An 18,328-nucleotide genomic window follows, 5' to 3' on the forward strand; every position below is an offset into this window, starting at 1 on the left:
AAAATAAAAGATATATGTCAAATTTGACATACCAAGTGAATATGTTATTTCTACGTCAGATTTGACACAAGGGTTGGAGGAAAATAACATGTCAAAAGTAGTTGTTGGAGTGTCCATCTGGCAAATGACATAATCATTGGGGATGGTCTAATACAACCTACACTATGAAAATCAAAATTGAAAGCGTTAACAATAGATAGAGGTAAAACATGATTCCAACTTGCCAAACCAATTGTATGTTCTAAATTTGCCAAAGAGTCAGGCACAAAATTTTCCTCTCACCATATAAATCAAAATTCAATTTCGTCAAACTGGGAAGCTATAATCTTGATATCATGAACAATATTTCTAATGCACCGTGGAATTGTTGTACAATTGCTGATGTTGTCAATTTTGATTGAAGGTTTTGATGGGAAGCGTTTATTTGTCTTTTGAAAGTGTTCAAAATAAAAATTGGGTCACATGAAAAAATGTTTTCTTTTATTTCCTATAGAATGTAACATGTTTGTCGATGGTCCAATGAATCCATATTAGGCTTAGATTTCAAACGACTACTCATTTCATGAAAAAATTTATAATGGTGTCGAGAAATCATTTAATTTGTATTTTTTTGTGATTCTAGCCCTTCATAGTCCATATTAACAAAAGTTAGTTCATATATACAAAAGGTTGAAATACTGAAATGCCTTGATTGCCTATTATGATTTTAATCTCATAGGATCATTAAATATATTCGCATGATCCAATAGTGTGAAAGCCTCTGTAATAAACTGTAAAGTGACTATTTATGACTCACACACCGTTGGATAATGTGTGTACGGCATAAACACATATATAGTACAAAATTTCTTTCAAATTTAACTCATATTATGTAACTCATTTTACCTTATGGCGCACTTTGTACCTAGATTAATAGATTACTATCTAAGCAAGAAAAAAAAATCTTAATAGAGGATTAATGAAAAATAAATTTTGTTTTGGGTTGGTAAGCTAAAAAGTAAAACTATAAAACAAGTCATGTTACCAAAAAAGGAAAACGAAGTATTCAAAAAAAGTAAAACGTTGCAAGTGGAAATTCAAAAGATTTCCACATGACGACTAGGAACATCAGTTCCGCGGGAAAGCCAGAGCCAGTGTAGTTGAGGGGTTTATTTGTCTTTTTTGGAAATCCTTTGTGTTTACGAGGAGCTTGAGTATACTTATCTACTGCTTTTGTGGCGCGGAGCGGTGCCGTTTTGGTTGATTGAGGTTTTGATGGGAAGAGGTTTATTTGTCCTTTTGAGTGTTCAAAATAAAATTTGGGTCGCACGGATAAAACTTTTTTGTTTTGTCTATAGGGAATGTAACATGTTTGTGGATGGTCCAACAAACCCATATTAGGCCTAAATTTGAGGTGACTCTTTTTTCATGAACAAATTTATAATGGTGTCGAGAAATCGTTTTTTTTTTATATATATATATATATTTTTTGTGCTTCTAGCCCTCCATAGTCCATATTAACAAAAGAATTTAGTTTTTATGTACAAAAAAGATTGAAATAGTACCCGCTTGTTCCATGGAGACTTCGTGTGGATTGGGATAATTGTATGTTTTAAGTCTCCCAAATGCAATTTCATTGTTCTCATATTTTCAGTGAAAAAATTCAAGTTGTGGATGCTATGGAAAACGTCAATTTAACATCTTCAAGTTTGGTTTATTGGGATTCAATCCCCCATTTCCTTGTGGACCTTTGTCATCAAGATCAACTTGGCTTACCTCATTTTCGTTTTCTTCACTGAGTTTCATTCAGTGTTGCTAAGCTTTGCATGTAAATTGCTTTGTTTAGCCCCGTTAAAAAAAATCATAAAATGAATAAACAGAAGATGGTTACAAAGATAAAGAAAAAATGGCCCTAAGAAAAATTTGTTATGGGTAGTTAAAAAATAAAACAACTCATGTTACCAAGAAGAGACAAAGATAAATAAAAAGAGTGAAAATTCAAAAAAAATCACATTACGACAAAGAACATCGATTCCGCAAAAGAGCTAGTTAATTTGTGATCAAGCGTTGCTCCGTGTTAGGGGCCGCACTTGTAATGCTGCAAGCAACCTTGTCCAAGGTCATTAGTCAAGTCTTTGGTTGGTTTGCTTGTGTGCTAGAGATGTTTTGATAATTTACAAATTATGTAATTTAATTTATTTTAGCATTAGTCTCCTCAGCCTTTTTCATGTTTCCTCCTGTCATGTTCATGTAAGGCCGATATGCTCTTTGGGGAGGAGTTCCTAGTCGGCATAGTTTGGACTAGTGAACTAGTATAGGTAAGCACATGTACTTTTGCCTCCCTTGCCGTCTTACCATCAATAAAAGAGGAATTATTCAATCATCTGTGTCTCGTACTCACTTGGCTGACTTGCTTGCTAGCAAGTGTCGCACGGTCCGCTTTGCGTATTGCAAAGTTTGGCCCGTGACAGTTGGTATCAGAGCCAACTCGGCTCAAGAAGCTCACTACGATGACAGGCAAGATGACAAACCAACAAAGATTCGATTGGTATGACCAGAAACTCGGAGAACTTGCGGGGGTGCCCGACAAGTTGATTGATATCACTAATGTGTTGGACCGCGTCGACCTAGATGGGTTGGCGGCACGGATGATAGAGGTAGAGAGCCTAAAGGACCGAGTTGTGGCCCTTGAAAAATGTAAAGCTCGAGGAAGCGGAAGGGAGAGAAATGAGGAAGAAACTCCCGTTCCGAACGAGCAAATGGGGGCAATGAGTGATGCCCTTGACACACTACAGGTGACGGTGGACAATATGGTAGAAGATGTCCGAGCCACCATTGATGCATTCAGGAACGAGCTGGTGGAGATAAGTACCAAGCTCAACCTGACCATCCGTGCGATGGGAAACCAACCTGTGATGGACTACAGGAAGGTAAAGATACCAGAACCTCAAGCATTTGGAGGGGCGCGAGATGCCAAGGAGCTTGAGAATTACTTATTTGATATGGAGCAATACTTCCGAGCAGTGAAGCCAGACTCGGAAAAGGTGAAGGTGAATATGGCAACAATGTATTTGTCGGGAGATGCGAAACTATAGTGGAGAACTAAGTATAATGACATCCAAAGGGGAGTATGCACCATTGACACTTGGGAAGACCTTAAGAAGGAGCTCAAAGCTCAGTTATTCCCTAAGAATGTCGAATACATTGCCAGACGGCAACTAAGGGAGCTCAAGCACACTAACAACATCCGAGACTTTGTGAATAAGTTCTCTATGCTCATGCTTGACATCCCGGATATGTCAGAGAATGATCGGCTGTTCTATTTCCTTGAAGGCTTAAAGCCATGGGAGAGGATAGAACTTCAGCGGCAGAGGGTCCAAGATTTGGCCTCCGCACAAGCTGCCGCCGAAAGGTTGACGGACTACACATTCGAAGAGAACTCTTCTAAGAAGACTCATCCGTTTTCGAATGAGAATGTCAACAGAAATGTAAGGCCCGGACCGAGTAGAAGTGGGGGAGCGGAGTCCAAATTTTCCAACTCAGGAGGAGGGGACAGGAGAACAATGAACGCGAGGGACACGGCAACGTCCAAGCCTGTTGCCTCGACAGGGGTCTTCACCCCTCGACCTCTTAATCCCTCGGGCTATGCTCCAAAGCCACTAGCATGCTTCTTATGCAGAAGACCTCATAGAGTGAATGAATGCCCTCATAAGACTGATCTCTCCGCTATATAGGCTCATATTCAATCGAAGGAAATAGAGGATCAGCAAGAGCCTGAGGAGGAACTTGGTCACTTGGGAGCTTTGAGATTTTTGGGTACGGTGGAGAAACAACCACGATCACCTAAGAAGTCCCAAGCTAAAGGCTTGATGTTCGTCGATGGTAGTATTAATGGGAAACGAGCCAAGAGAGTGATGGTTGATACAGGGGCCACTCACAACTTTGTGTCAGAAGCTGAAGCTCGGAGGTTGGGGCTGAAGTTGGAGAAGGATGTGGGCCGCATGAAAGCTGTGAACTCAAAGGCCTCACCCACAACAGGCCTATCTCAAGGAGTATCACTCAAGTTGGGTCACTGGCAAGGGAAGACCGACCTCATAGTTGTTCAGATGGACGACTTTGATGTCATATTAGGAATGCAGTTCTTGTTGGCGAACAAAGTCATTCCCATTCCTAGTGCCCAACACTTGCTCATTATGGGAGAAAGGCCGTGTGTGGTTCCCACAAGAATCGAACAACCAAGTGAACCTCGCCTCTTGTCCGCCCTCCAGTTCAAGAAAGGCATGAAGCGTGATAAGCCTACCTATGTAGCAGTTCCCCTAATAAGGGATGAGATTAAAGAAGAAGTGATTTCGAAGGAGATCAAAGGGGTATTGGAGAGCTATGTAGATGTGATGCCTCCCGAACTTCCCAAGGAATTACTTCTGAGAAGGAGTGTGGACCATGAGATTGAACTGCTTCCGGGGGCCAAACCGTCTGCAAAGGCGCCTTACAGAATGGCTCCCCCAAAACTGGCGGAAATTTGAAAGCAGCTTGAGGACCTGCTCAAGGCAGGATTCATTAGGCCATCTAAAGCCCCCTTTGGTGCGCCCGGGTTGTTTCAAAAGAAGCATCATGGAAGTTGGAGATTGTGTGTGGACTATCGGGCTCTTAACAAAGTCACTGTGCGCAACAAATACCCTATCCCTCTGATTGCAGATCTGTTTGACCAACTCAGTGGTGCCAAGTATTTCACAAAGCTAGATCTTCGCTTGTGGTACTATCAAGTTCGCATTGCAGGAGGCGATGAACACAAGACTGCGTGCGTCACCCGTTATGGCTCATTTGAGTTCCTGGTGATGCCGTTCAGGTTGACCAATGCGCCAGCCACATTCTGCACCTTGATGAACCAAGTCTTTCACTAGTACTTGGATAATTTTGTGGTAGTCTATCTGGATGACATTGTGGTATACAGCTCCACCCTAGAAGAACACGTAGAGCACCTGAAGCTGGTGTTCCAACGGTTGCGGGACAATCAGTTGTATGTCAAGAGTGAGAAGTGCTCCTTCGCGCAAGTGACCATTAAGTTTCTAGGTCACGTTATTGAAAATGGTCAAATCAGGATGGATATGGAGAAAGTAGAAGCCATAAAGGAGTAGCAAAACCCTAAGAATGTGAAAGAGCTACATTCTTTTCTTGGGTTGGCTAATTACTACCGACGGTTCATTGAGAACTACTCAAAGAAGACAACCCCCTTAACTGAGCTCTTGAAGAATGGAGTGACATGGGACTGGAGTAGTGATTGTGAGAAGGCCTTTCAAGATTTGAATAAGGCCGTGATGGAAGATCCGATCCTTGCCTTACCTGACCTGAATCTGCCGTTTGAAGTTCAAACAGATGCTTCTGACTTTGCCTTAGGAGGTGTTCTGCTACAACGGGGGCATCCTGTTGCGTATGAAAGTCATAAACTCTCGAAAGCTGAGAGGAAGTACACGACTCAAGAGAAAGAGCTGCTAGCCGTGATTCATTGTTTGAGGATGTGGCGACATTATTTGTTGGGGTCAAAGTTCCTTGTGAAGACAGACAATTTTGCCGTCAGCCCCTTCCTGACCCAGCCAAAGTTAACTCCAAAGCAGGCTCGGTGGTAGGAGTTTCTTGCAAAGTTCGACTTCCAGTTCAAATACGAGGCTGGGCACACAAACCAAGTTGCTGATGCTTTAAGTCTCAAGGCCGACCTTGCCACCCTCAAGGTGTTGGCCGCTTTGTCGAGCAGTATCATTGCCACAGACATTAAGCAACGTATCAAGGAGAGTTTGGAGAAGGATCCCATGGCGCAATCCCTCATAAAAATGGTGAAGGAAGGGAAAAGCAGTCGGTTTTGGATGGAGGATGACATATTGATGGCCAAAGGAGGACGAGTGTTTGTTCCACGAGCTGACGGACTACGAAGAATGCTCATGAGGGAGTGTCATGACACCCTGTGGGCAGGTCACCCAGGATGGCAGAGAACCCACGCACTTCTCAAGCAGGGTTACTACTGGCCCCAAATGCGGGACGATGTCATGGAATACACCAAGACTTGCTTAAAATGCCAGCAAGACAAGATTGAGCGTCAAAAGACTCCAGGGCTATTGGAACCATTGTCCATTCCGACTCGCCCGTGGGAGAGTGTCTCCCTTGACTTTATTACTAACCTTCCGAATGTGGGAGACTTATCAGGCATCCTGGTAGTGGTTGACAAGTTTTCAAAGTATGCCACCTTTATGCCAACTCCAAAGTATTGCTCGGCGGAAGACACAGCAAGCCTCTTCTTCAAACATGTGGTGAAGTATTGGGGTGTGCCTTAGAACATTATCAGTGATCGGGACACTAGGTTCATGGGAACATTCTAGACCGAGCTATTCAAGCTGCTCGGGTCTGAGCTCAACATATCTTCAAGTTATCATCCATAGACTGATAGGCAAACAGAAAGGTTCAACGGGATATTAGAGGAATACTTGCGCCATTTCGTTCATGCCAATCAGCAGAATTGGGCGCAATTACTAGATGTTGCACAATTTTGTTTCAACTGGAAGAAGAGCTCATCCACCAACAAGAGTGCTTTTGAAATTGTCATTGCCAACAGCCTCTCTTGCCTCATACTGTGCAAGAAGTCTACAAAGGGGCGAATCCGCGTGCTTTCAACTTCACAAAAGAGTGGAAGACCAATGCCGAGATTGCTCAAGCCTACCTAGAGAAAGCGGTGGGGAGAATGAAGAAGTGGGTAGATGAAGGCCGCAAGCCCAGGGAGTTTAAAGCAGGAGACATGGTCCTTGTCAAGCTGCTCCCGGAACAACTCAGGTTCCTGCGCTCCAGAGACAAGCGACTATTCCGGAAGTATGAAGGACCGCTCCCCATCATTTCTAAAGTGGGGAAATGATCCTACAAAATCGATATTCCCGCCTGGATGAGAGTCCATCCCGTCTTCCATGTCAGCAACGTCAAGCCACACCAGTCAGACCATGAAGATCAAGCACACAACCAACCTATTCGAGAGCACGTCGACATCAGACCACCCAAGCAGAAAGAAGCAGAGGAGATCTTAGCAGAGAGAGTGACCAGAGTGTCAAGGCCCCCATGCCAGTAGTTCCTGGTCAAGTGGAAGGGTCTTGGAGATGAAGAAACCAGTTGGGAGAATGTTGAAGACCTGAAGAAGAAGTTCCAGCAGAAAATTGAAGACTTTAAGGCCAAAGCCGTCGTCGAGAGCGTCAACAACTTAAGTGGGGGAGGATGTTAGGGGCCACACTTGTAATGCTGCAAGCAACCTTGTCTAAGGTCATTAGTCAAGCCTTTGGTTGGTTTGCTTGTGTGCTAGGGATGTTTTGATAATTTACAAATTATGTAATTTATTTTATTTTAGCATTAGTCTCCTCAGCCTTTTTCATGTTTCCTCCTGTCATGTTCATGTAAGGCCAATATGCTCTTCAGAGAGGAGTTCCTAGTCAGCATAGTTTGGACTAGTGAACTAGTATAGGTAAGCACATGTATTTTTGCCTCCCTTGCCGTCTTACCATCAATAAAAGAGGAATTATTCAATCATCTGTGTCTCGTACTCACTTGGCTGACTTGCTTGCTAGCAAGTGCCGCACGGTCCGCTTTGCGCATTGCAAAGTTCGACCTGTGACACTCCGCCTCATTAAATAAGCCTCAACCCTACACCACAATACCAAGCGTTCAAGCACATTTAGAGAGAGTGTAAAAAAGAGAGAGTTAGATTCTTCAGAGAAAAGGTGAGAAAGTAGAGAGATAGGAACCATAAATAAAAAATATCAAGAAAGATGAAGAAGAAGTAGCAACAGCAGTAAAAAGCTCATGCACCAGCACTAATGGTAGTACTATTGAAACTAATTTTGTTCATCATCTATTTCTATAAAAATCTCAATTCCTTCTCATGTGAAAATATTAGTATTAGACTTGATTTTTTATTTTTATTTTTAGGTCAAATGTCCTAACTGCAATTTCATGCTTAAAATCGAAGACCTCGATACACACATGAAGGCAGCGTGTGAGAAATCAATAGGAGGAGCTCGGGTGGCGATGATTGAGACAACTTCGACAGGCAAGAAAAAGGTGTTTGTTTGTGGTGAATGTTGGTGCCTAAATCATTTTACAGTCAGCGTGCTTTATCTCAAAACAAGGATGACAAGCACGACAAAAAGGGAGTTTAGTGAACTAGTTTTTCTAATGAAAAGCATAAGCTATATGTTGGTAATGATGGTTAATTGAGTTAGAAGATTGAGTTAATTAGGTTGATTTAGTGGATCATACAATGCTAATGTAAGTTTGGGACATAAACAATTGTAAATTGTTCGGACTCTCTTGAACAATGTTCAAATATTCGGTTACCAATGTTTGAATCATTTTCACTCATGCTACAGCTCAAGCTCTGGAAGAGACGCCCATCAATCTCGGTTAGAATCTCATGGAGTCAACAAAATAGCTAGGTATAAAGTTTGAAATCATGTTAATTGTTTTTTTTTTCACTACTCTTTATTTACTTTCATCCAAAACAAAAGCTCAAGATTTTCAAACTATATATATTGTTCGGACTCTCTTGAACAATGTTCAAATCTTCGGTTACCAATGTTTGAATCATTTTCACTCTTGCTAAAGCTCAAGCTCTGGAAGAAACGCCTATCAATCTTGGTTAGAATCTCATGGAGTCAACAAAATGGCTAGGTATAAAGTTTGAAATCATGTTAATTTTTTTTTTCACTCTCTAAGTCTTTATTTACTTTCATCCAAAACAAAAGCTCAAGATTTTCAAACATTGTGTGTGTGTGTGTATTTGCAGATTTAGCTCATATTACATAATTGATATTACAGTGCATGGACACGCTTACACTTAGATTTTACTATTTAAGCAAAAGAATTTTCAGGATGAATAGCACGAAATGCAAATGAAAACGTAATGACGAGTGTTATGAAATGTATCGAAGTTAAACACTCAAACGATTATGAGACACCAAACAACTCTGATAGGTAATCGAAAAATAAAACAACTCTAATGAGAATCTTAAAGTCTAAATCTTTATTTATTTTCATCCAAAACAATAGTTTAAGATTTTCAAATATAATATTATTTTTTTATCCATATTTAGCTCATAATACGTAACTGATATTACGGTGCACTGATAAGGGATAATTTAAGGTGACATCATATGTGATAAAGTTTTGATTTGCAATTGGAATTTCCAAATGAACTTTGAGTTTTCTAAGGGATGGTTAACAATTATGGATGAGAATTTCATGGTAACCCTTATAAATTCATTCTCTGTCCTCAATGATTTTTTTTTTTTAAATGGAGTTTTTTGCCGTTACCACTTAATTCAAACCATAGGAAGAAATTGCAACCGTTGCAAGATATTTTGAACAAGAGAACATCATCAAGAGATATCTTGTGGAGTTGAATGATCATAAAAACTATTGATGGTACAGATGTATCTTTCTCTTAAACATCGCCAACATAACCAACGTGGCCAACTATGACAATGAAATTAAAACTTCTTAAATTTAAGACTGATAAATACTAATTTAGGTGATGATGTTCCTCTCTTTGTGGGGAAGAACTCTTTGATATCTTTGTCGGCTTCATATTTGTTAGGATGATGTTGATGCCAGACTTTATATACGATTGAGATTTTGTAGCTCGCAAGCGATTGAGATCTTATAGCTTGTAAGCAACCTCGTGATTTTGGTTTGTATAACATAAAATCTAAATTTTCTTTACCAATTGACAACAAAAATACGACAACCCTAATCAAGATAAGCAATTGAACACCAATTTGGACCGTGGCAAACATCAAGTTGTAAAAGGATGTTTTACTAGTTAATTTGCAAGCATGCTTGTGTTTTGTGCATTATAGTGACTAGACATAGTATATATCTAACATCATTCAAGTATGGATTAAATTCTTTTCATTTTCACTCTCTCTTCATTGCCTTCTTATCCTTCAAAATATGCCAAAAATGTCGGAAGCCTAGAGAACTCTGAGACAAAAATACCTTCTTTGGATTGGCAAGCAGGTTTGCTATAGCAACATCCATAAGATCCTGAATTTCGATCCTAGAAAACCAAAAAGGATATATGACATGCTCTTTCTCTACACACTTCTCTTGTAAGTTTTAAATGTTCAAAGAATTCGTTCTTGTGGAAAAAATGAGCAAATGTTTTTTGCCTTATCAGTTCACAACTTAATATCTCCATTTGCCAATGTTAAACTCAACAGTATGTTGTGAATCAACAAACAAAGACCTCCCAATTTGAATCAAGACAACAGTCACATTGTGAAATTCCCATAAGTAACGAATAAAGAAATTTTGTTAGTTTTTGCGATGAAGAGAAATTTTGTTAGTTGATGTATACCAGTCACATTAATTGTATTATTATGCAATAGCTAGTCTATACGAAGTGCACCAGTAAACCCAAGAATAAGATTTTATGGCACAATGTATGACACTCACAATAGCAAATGGAGGTTTGGAGCTTCTACCATCTGCCTTAAAAGTACCCTTCTCCCATCACCCATATCACCTATACTAGCAAGAACCGACTATTACAATATGAATTTATTTTTGTTCATGTTTTCACCTACGTTACAAGACAGTAATTCAAATTTTCTTTATGTTTTTGAACTGATCAAAACACAAAATCCAATGGATTGAGATCCTCTTAAGTACTGCAGTTGTGATTTTCATCAAATTTGCATCCATAAAGTAATCCATAAGTTATTACATTTGCCACTTTATCTAATACAATCACTGGTTTTTTTCCTGCTAAACTGGCGTTAAAGTGGCTATGTCTTAAAATGGATGACGCTCATAAACTGGAATTTTTCAGTGTGGGAATATGAATATTTCTTTTCTCTTACTAAGAGAAATGATTCAATAGCTCATTCTTCATTTAAACATAAAACCCATTATATATAACAACTCTGAATCAAATATAGGCAACAAGATTACAAGAAAAACCCTAGAAATCCATTGTTTGGGTGTTTTTAAATGTACCCAGCAAAAATCTTAATACACCCAGCCCTAACAAACATTTGTCTAATTTCCATATTTGCCCCTTTCATTAAACAACTAATAGTAACTGGAAAACAAGAAAGAAAAAAAAGAACTTGCAGTGTGCATCGTCTTCCCCATAGAACTTGCAGCCATCTACATCCCCACTACCCTTTCCCCCAATACGAGTCATCTGAATTCTTCCAATATGAGAACTAGAATTAATTTCCAAGAACTATATGCTTATGCATTCCAAAGAAGAATGGAGGAATATGTAAATATTGATGATATACTCATTGCTAGATATAAATTACAGAGATAAGAAGCCCAACCAAATCTTCTCTTATATATAATAATAGGAGTAGAAAGTTAGAAACTGAAAATTGAATAAAGAAACCTTCATCTAGTTTCTTGTTTAACAAAAAAATTCTGAAATTCAGCGATAAAGTGCAGGCTGTGCAGCGATATATATATATATATATATATGTTTTCTTTCAAATAAAGGATAATATTGGAATAATTGGGTTAATTTTGTTAGGGGTGGATGTAAAAAGATTTTTGCTGAGTACATTTAGAAAGACCCCATTGTTTCTAAAGAAAGATGAAGAAAATATGAGAAGGCCAAATTGGGTAGGAAGGAAACAAAATGGAGGCAATTAGAAAGTGATCGTAAAATTGAAGATCTCAAATAGCAATTTGGCCAAACAACAATCTTTTGCAGAGAGGAAACAAAATAATAACTCGATCCCGGTTCTTGAGGGGAAGTGAGGAAGCAAGATCAAAGATCCGAATTGGAGTTCTTGCATGTGGTTCAGTCCAGTTGGAAGGGACGGCAAGAAGTACTCCCTAATTTTTTTTTTTTTTGTTCTAGAGTCAACGGCAAATTAATTGGGGTGTAGACAAAAAATCAAAAATTAATGTAAGAGTGATTTGTCAATTATCAGGATCTTTAGATTAGACTGAGAGTCTAGATTTCATGAAATTAAAGTAAATTCACATCCTCCTCACTGTATAGGAGCCAGATCCAAATCTAACACACAGTTTATAGAGTCCAGTCAAATTAAATTGATTAATGATAAAACCCAACACCAATTTTTTTTTAAAATCAAACCCAACACCAATTTTGAATATAGCAAACTTGGTTGGATCCTTGAATCCTTGATCTCGTTCCGGACTAAATTACCAGTCAATTCTCAAACTCTATAGAATAGTAGAAAACTTTTTGGCGTCTAGAAGACGACACATTCTGCATTTCTTATTCTTGCAAGCAGCCATGAATTCAAAATAACAACATGCACGTTCTTCCGTCTTCTTTCTAGGTCAAATAATGTTCAAAAACAAATCAGATAAAAAAAAAATCAAAACAAAAGAAGGAAGAGAGAGGATAGAAGAAGCTTAGGAGATAAGAGTTCTTCAGGTAAATGTCCCGGTCAGAAAGGCAGTACGAAAAGTTTAGATAAAAATTGAAAACCAATCATCTTCTCTAGCCTCTACATATACTATATTACAAATGATATCTAAAATATAATCAATATCTGATATACTAAATTTCATAAAACTTATCAAAATATTAGATTGTAGCCATTCTCTATAGAACTTACCATAAATTTTAATGTTCATCAAATTAATTATATTTAAAACACAGTAAGTATATAGTTACCTTGATCGAACTCGCTACTTGTGGTGAAATAAAACCCTATTTTTCTTCACCTCAAAAAAAAAAAAACAGAGAGAGAGCTACAGGGTTGTTGGATTGATGCGAGTGTCTACGATGCAACCGTTACAAAGTTGCCCGAAACGGAAAGTTGCTTTTCTTGTTTGCATAGGAAGCTATTGGAAAAGGAAAGTGGTAAGGAGGGCGAGTACTTGGGTATTCCTAACTAACCCGCGAGTAGAGAATTAGAGAATCCCTCTATTTTGAAAAAAATAAAAACAAAAAATAAAAAAAAGGGGAGGGAGCTAGATAAACAAGGACAAGGAGAGCCAAACCCTCAACATCAGAAACAAGAAGAAGTTGAAGCTGACTCAAATCCAAAGCAGAAGAGAGAGAGAGCCCACAGGACAGAAAGCTCTGTCTTGGGGAGCTCAGCAAACCACTGCTTCCAATTTGTGCTCTCTCTACAGGTACTTAGCCTCTCAAAACCTCTCTGTTATTGTATTTGGGAATGTGGGTTTTTGAAATTTTGGGATCTGGGTTGCTTTGTTTGATGCTGAATTGTGATGGGTTGTGTTGAATTTTGGGGTTTGTTTATAAAGTTGGGAGCTTTGTTGGTGGGTTTTGGGAATGTGGGGGTTCATTTGAGAGTTGGAATTTGTGTGGGTGGTGGGAAATTTGGATCTGGGAGCCTTGGTTTGAGCTGAATTTGTGGTGGGTTTTGTTTGAATTTGGTGTTTGTTTGTAAAGTTGAGAACTTTTGGGTTGATGGGTTTGGTGGCTTTGCTTTTTGCGAGATGAATAGGGCAGATTGTGGTTGGTTTAGGGGCTAGAGTTTGTTATTGATGATTATTTGATTGATCTGTTCGTATGAATTGTGGAAATAGTTTGGTTTGTCTTCTTTGGATGGTGTATGAAAAGATCTGTGGCAAAACTGAATTTCATTTTCTAATGAACTGTTTGGTTTTGAAGCTCGATAAGTTCCAAAAACATAAACAGTGTGAGTAGAAACCAAAGGAGTATATGTTTCCCAAAAGTATTGAATTTTCTCCATTGGTTAATTGTTGAAAATCGGTTTACTTTTCAGTTTAATCCGGGAGTCTGAGTCTCAGCAATCAATATTTCCAACCAGATCCGGGTGATCCAGTCATGGTCAGAAGGAATTCCCAGCTGAAAGTTTGAGCCTTTGTTGTTCTTACTGTTTTAGTTGGAGCAAGCGTAATCTTCAACTTGTATAACTACCTAGAAGAAGCTCCTCTTCTGATTTTGACTCATTATGCTTTGGGAAATACATACTGAAGCAAAAGAATCAAGATATTGACTTAAAACTTGGGCCTTTTTCTGTTCAGTTGGAAAAGGGCAATGAAATAAGCTGCATACTTGGAAAGAAAAAATTCTGAGCGAGGATTGTCAGATTCTTGGCTGGCTGAGGAGCTGGATATCGGTATGGCTGTTGCCAAGAGCAGCAGCAACAGGGAACCATCAACACGGCTATGCAATTCTTACAAAGTCTCGAGCTTAACGTCCTCCATCTTGGATGCAAATGAGACCTCAAATCTAAAAGACCAGTATATTCTTGGAGAGCAATTAGGTTGGGGTCAATTTGGTGTTATTAGGGTGTGCACTGATAAGTTTACGGGAGAGGTTTTGGCATGCAAATCAATAGCTAAAGATCGATTAGTGACCTCAGATGATGTCAGTAGCATCAAGCTTGAGATTGAAATCATGACCAGGTTGTCTGGGCACCCAAATGTTGTAGATCTCAAGGCGGTGTATGAAGAGGAAGAGTACGTTCATTTGGTGATGGAGCTCTGTGCAGGAGGGGAGCTTTTCCACCAGTTAGAGAAGCACGGGCATTTCTCTGAATCTGATGCAAGGGTTCTCTTTAGGCATCTGATTCAGGTAGTTTTATACTGTCATGAAAATGGGGTTGTCCACAGAGATTTGAAGCCTGAGAATATTCTGTTGGCCACAAAAGCCTCCTCATCTCCTATAAAATTGGCAGACTTTGGTCTTGCAACTTACATCAAGCCTGGTACTTCCAAAGTTTCTTTGCTTTTGATGAGTTTTTTTATTCCACTTTTGGTTAGTTGTTGCCCTTAGACTTTGATGTCAGATATTTGACAATATTTTTGTTCAAGCAGGCCAGAGTTTGCACGGTTTGGTGGGAAGTCCGTTTTATATAGCGCCTGAGGTACTTGCCGGGGGCTATAACCAAGCTGCTGATGTTTGGAGTGCAGGAGTAATTCTTTACATTCTTCTCAGCGGAATGCCACCATTTTGGGGGAAGACAAAGTCAAGCATATTTGATGCTGTTAGGACAGCTGATCTGAGGTTCCCATCTGATCCCTGGGATGGCATTACTGAATCAGCTAATGATTTGATTCGAGGAATGCTCTGTAAAGATCCTTCTAAAAGGCTCACCGCTCACCAGGTTTTAGGTAGTTTAAATAATGATTGCAGTAACAGAGTTTTCTCAAATGCTGATCTGAGATGCTAAAAGTCTGTAGCTGTTAAATACAGTTATTCCATTTTTGATTACCGTTTGCATATTTGAACTGTGGGAGGTGATAACTGAAAATTCTTTATTCTCTAAAACTTGATCAAAATGTGGTAATATAGCGTTAAATTTTAGCAGAGGGCCTTATTAGAAGCATGACAAGAAGATTCCTTTTTAATTGACACCTTACATAAGATGGTGGGTAGGGAGTCTTAGGAGCAAATATATACAATGATATTGCATCAACATGTGGTCATTTATGAATGGCTGCAAATTTACTGTGCAAATTAATATAAATTGATCTTTTCCTGAAAGCTGTAATACGTCTGAGAAAGCAATATCTTGTTAGGAAATTTTTTTGCATCAATGAGTTCTCCAAGTCTGCAATGTCTTTGTGTTGCACCTCTTTTCTTCCCCTTCTTCTTCTTCTAATCTTATTGAATAATAACTTTTTCTGATTGTAATTGGGAAAACTCTTTCTAATCTTCCTTCTTCTTCTTTTTTCCCTTCCTTTTGCAGAGCATTCCTGGATGAGGAGTACTGAATCCCTTTCTAAACAACCTAGTCAGTGTAAAAATCTAGGTTATAAAGAATGTGATGTGGGCAGTAGCTCATTTACCACCTCATTTATGTCCAGGAGTCAGGACATCAGCTTTGGTACCGCATCACCTAGTATATGTGAAGCCCAATCCCCTACATTCACAAGCAGGTCATCTTTTTCTCCTTTCCTGGTTGAGCCATCTACTCCTTGCTTGGCATCTGGTGGGTTGTCATTCCGTAGCAATGACGTCTCCAATTGCCTGGAATTCTCCTCCCCTATTTCCTCAATGCCAAGCTTTGCATTCTTCAGCCCCAGTTCTGTGGTTGAGGAACGTAGTTGTTCGGTGGAGTTCTCAGCCAGCATAGATGCAGTTCATCAAGGTATTTTGAATTGCATTTTCTAGCTCCCTGCACTAGTCATCAAAAATCTCATATAATATCATATTGATGTACTGTGATGCAGAGACAAGCTCAGGGAAGTTGCTTCTATTATCAGATTCCCTTTCATTTAGGCTTGAAGCTAGAGGAATGATTAACAGACCAGCAGTAGCTAAAAGATCCGGGGTGACAACTGGTTCTAGGACACTGGGCATCCACAGCAAGAGGAACCGCACAATTGGACTCGGTGAACACGAGCAACTAGATTTCATGGTCAACGAATCAATCATCCGCTGGTCATCATGCACACATCTTACCACTTCTCTACGATCGTCTCTCGTTTGTTGACCTGACAGTGTATCATGTTGCTAATTCCTGATGCTTAGTGCCACTTTTGATGTTAGTTGCAAGTATGATGATGATTTGGCTTTTACCAGTAGGTAGGAAAGAGTAAAAAAAAGGCAGTGTGCCGAATTAACACGCTCGAGTGAGGTTTACAAGTTATTATATCATGTTCCCAATGAGCTGATTGCTGATGCTTGGTGCCACTTTTCACTAGCTTTGTGTAGGAGGTGTGATAAGTGATGTCTTCCAAGTTCTAATGGTTATGGAGAGTGATTTTTGGATTTTAGTGGTAGGTTGGCGGAGTACCCAGTTATGGACAATGAGCTTGGCCCTTTTGTATAAAGTGATTGTTCACATAATGCTTTCCTAGTTTGCAATCTTACTATCTGGTCTTTCTTTACTTTGCTGTGTAGGCAAAAGAGATCTTTTGTATAAAGTGATTGTTCACATAATGCTTTCCTAGTTTGCAATCTTACTCTGGTCTTTCTTGCTATGTAAGCAAAAGAGATCATGTGATATTATCCATGGTGTGCTTTCCTTACTTTAAAAGACACCATTCTATCTATTACCCATTTCTTGCACCAAAAGAAAAGTTGCTTATTTCATCATAGACTTGAAACTATTACAATATGCATCAATGGAAGCTTTGGCCAGTCAGATGCCAATGTCTCCCTCTTTGGGGACTAGTACCATATTTAATTATTTATTATTGGTTTCTTTCCTTAGGTTTGTCTATGCCCAAGTGTCAATTGCTCAACCAGTCACTATATAGATATTAATTATCCCATGTAAGGATGAGGTTTTCTACTCAAAACCAGCCTCAAGTTTTTCAGTGCTTCATTTAAAAAGGAAAACTGAAACAGAAAGGGAATTGTTACACGGTCAATTCTCACAGCTTCTTCAGAAAACCCAAAACCTTCCACTCTACCTTCACAAGACCCAGAAGGAGGTACTGGCAAATGGGTTGCAAGATAAACAACTCAAACCCTCCAATTCTTTGGAAGATCCCAACTAAGCAGCAGAGGCCTAGAACAAAAACCATCTCCTTCTCTTCCACCACCACAGACTCTCAAACCCAATATCAAAACTCTAAGCTTTACACTGTCAAGTTCAAGACCTTGAGCGCCTGCAAGCTTGGCATAGCCAGATATCCCGATTTTGAATACAATGCTGAAGGTGGCGGAGGAACCGGGTCTGGTACAACAGAAAGCAGCAACTCGAGTGCTGAAGTTTCAGTGTCATTTGACATCGCAACACTCTACATCCCACCATTGCAGACTTCAACAACAAAGTTTCTTGGATTGCCATTGCCACCATTTTTGAAGATTGACATTGTCCCGGAGCTTTTTCGTGGCAGCATCAATCAAGAATCCGGCAAGGTAGAGTGGTAGACACTATGTTGCACTCACTATGCTTCAACCAGAGTCATTAACTAGAATCTTTTTGAAAATGCAATGTATATGATGATGGCATTGTTTGTAGGTTGATCTTGAGTTCAAGGCCAAGTTCTGGTTTTCGGTTGGAAGCATCTATAGAGCTCCTCCGCTTGTAGTGGAGACGGTTTTGACATCTGAGGAATCAAAAGGAACAATGAGAAGTGGAAAAGGGGAGAGGTTGGATGAACTAGGAAACTGCAAACTGGTTGGAGTGGCAACTGTTGATCCCATTGATGACTTTTTCATTAACACCTTCCTTGGCCTCCCTACTGAATGCCTTGCAGGCATGAATGCCATTATTTCTTTGTCTACTTCTTAGACTTAGAATTTGATTTTTCTATAATGTGGAACCAAAAACTACTTGGTCTGTGTATGAATCCAAACCAAAATACTGTATACGATTTCCATTTAACAAGCACCAACAAATGGAGTATGCTGTTAAAATGTTTATGCTGTAAATGACCTTTCTACTCAAAT

General features: G+C 39.4%; 2 protein-coding genes across 3 annotated transcripts; both read left to right on the plus strand.

Annotated features, from left to right (window-relative positions):
- Positions 1-12,952: 12,952 nt before the first annotated feature.
- LOC112172292 (calcium-dependent protein kinase 26) lies at positions 12,953-16,890 on the plus strand. Of its 2 annotated transcripts, XM_024309610.2 has the most exons (5): positions 12,953-13,122; positions 13,740-14,687; positions 14,797-15,093; positions 15,672-16,073; positions 16,156-16,890. In XM_024309610.2, exons 2-5 carry the CDS (start codon positions 14,099-14,101, stop codon positions 16,416-16,418), a joined length of 1,551 nt encoding a protein of 516 aa, XP_024165378.1. In that variant the 5' UTR covers positions 12,953-13,122; positions 13,740-14,098; the 3' UTR covers positions 16,419-16,890. The 2 variants fall into 2 exon arrangements, with proteins under 2 accessions (XP_024165378.1, XP_024165448.1); XM_024309680.2 differs by lacking the exon at positions 12,953-13,122 and having other exon boundaries at positions 13,143-14,687.
- Positions 16,891-17,127: 237 nt separating this feature from the next.
- LOC112172496 lies at positions 17,128-18,309 on the plus strand. Its single transcript, XM_024309903.2, has 2 exons — positions 17,128-17,794; positions 17,898-18,309. The coding sequence occupies exons 1-2, from the start codon at positions 17,375-17,377 to the stop codon at positions 18,168-18,170; spliced, it is 693 nt and encodes a 230-aa protein (XP_024165671.1). The 5' UTR covers positions 17,128-17,374; the 3' UTR covers positions 18,171-18,309.
- Positions 18,310-18,328: the final 19 nt, after the last annotated feature.

The sequence above is a fragment of the Rosa chinensis genome, chromosome 1, assembly GCF_002994745.2.
Source record: "Rosa chinensis cultivar Old Blush chromosome 1, RchiOBHm-V2, whole genome shotgun sequence".
NCBI lineage: Eukaryota > Viridiplantae > Streptophyta > Magnoliopsida > Rosales > Rosaceae > Rosa > Rosa chinensis.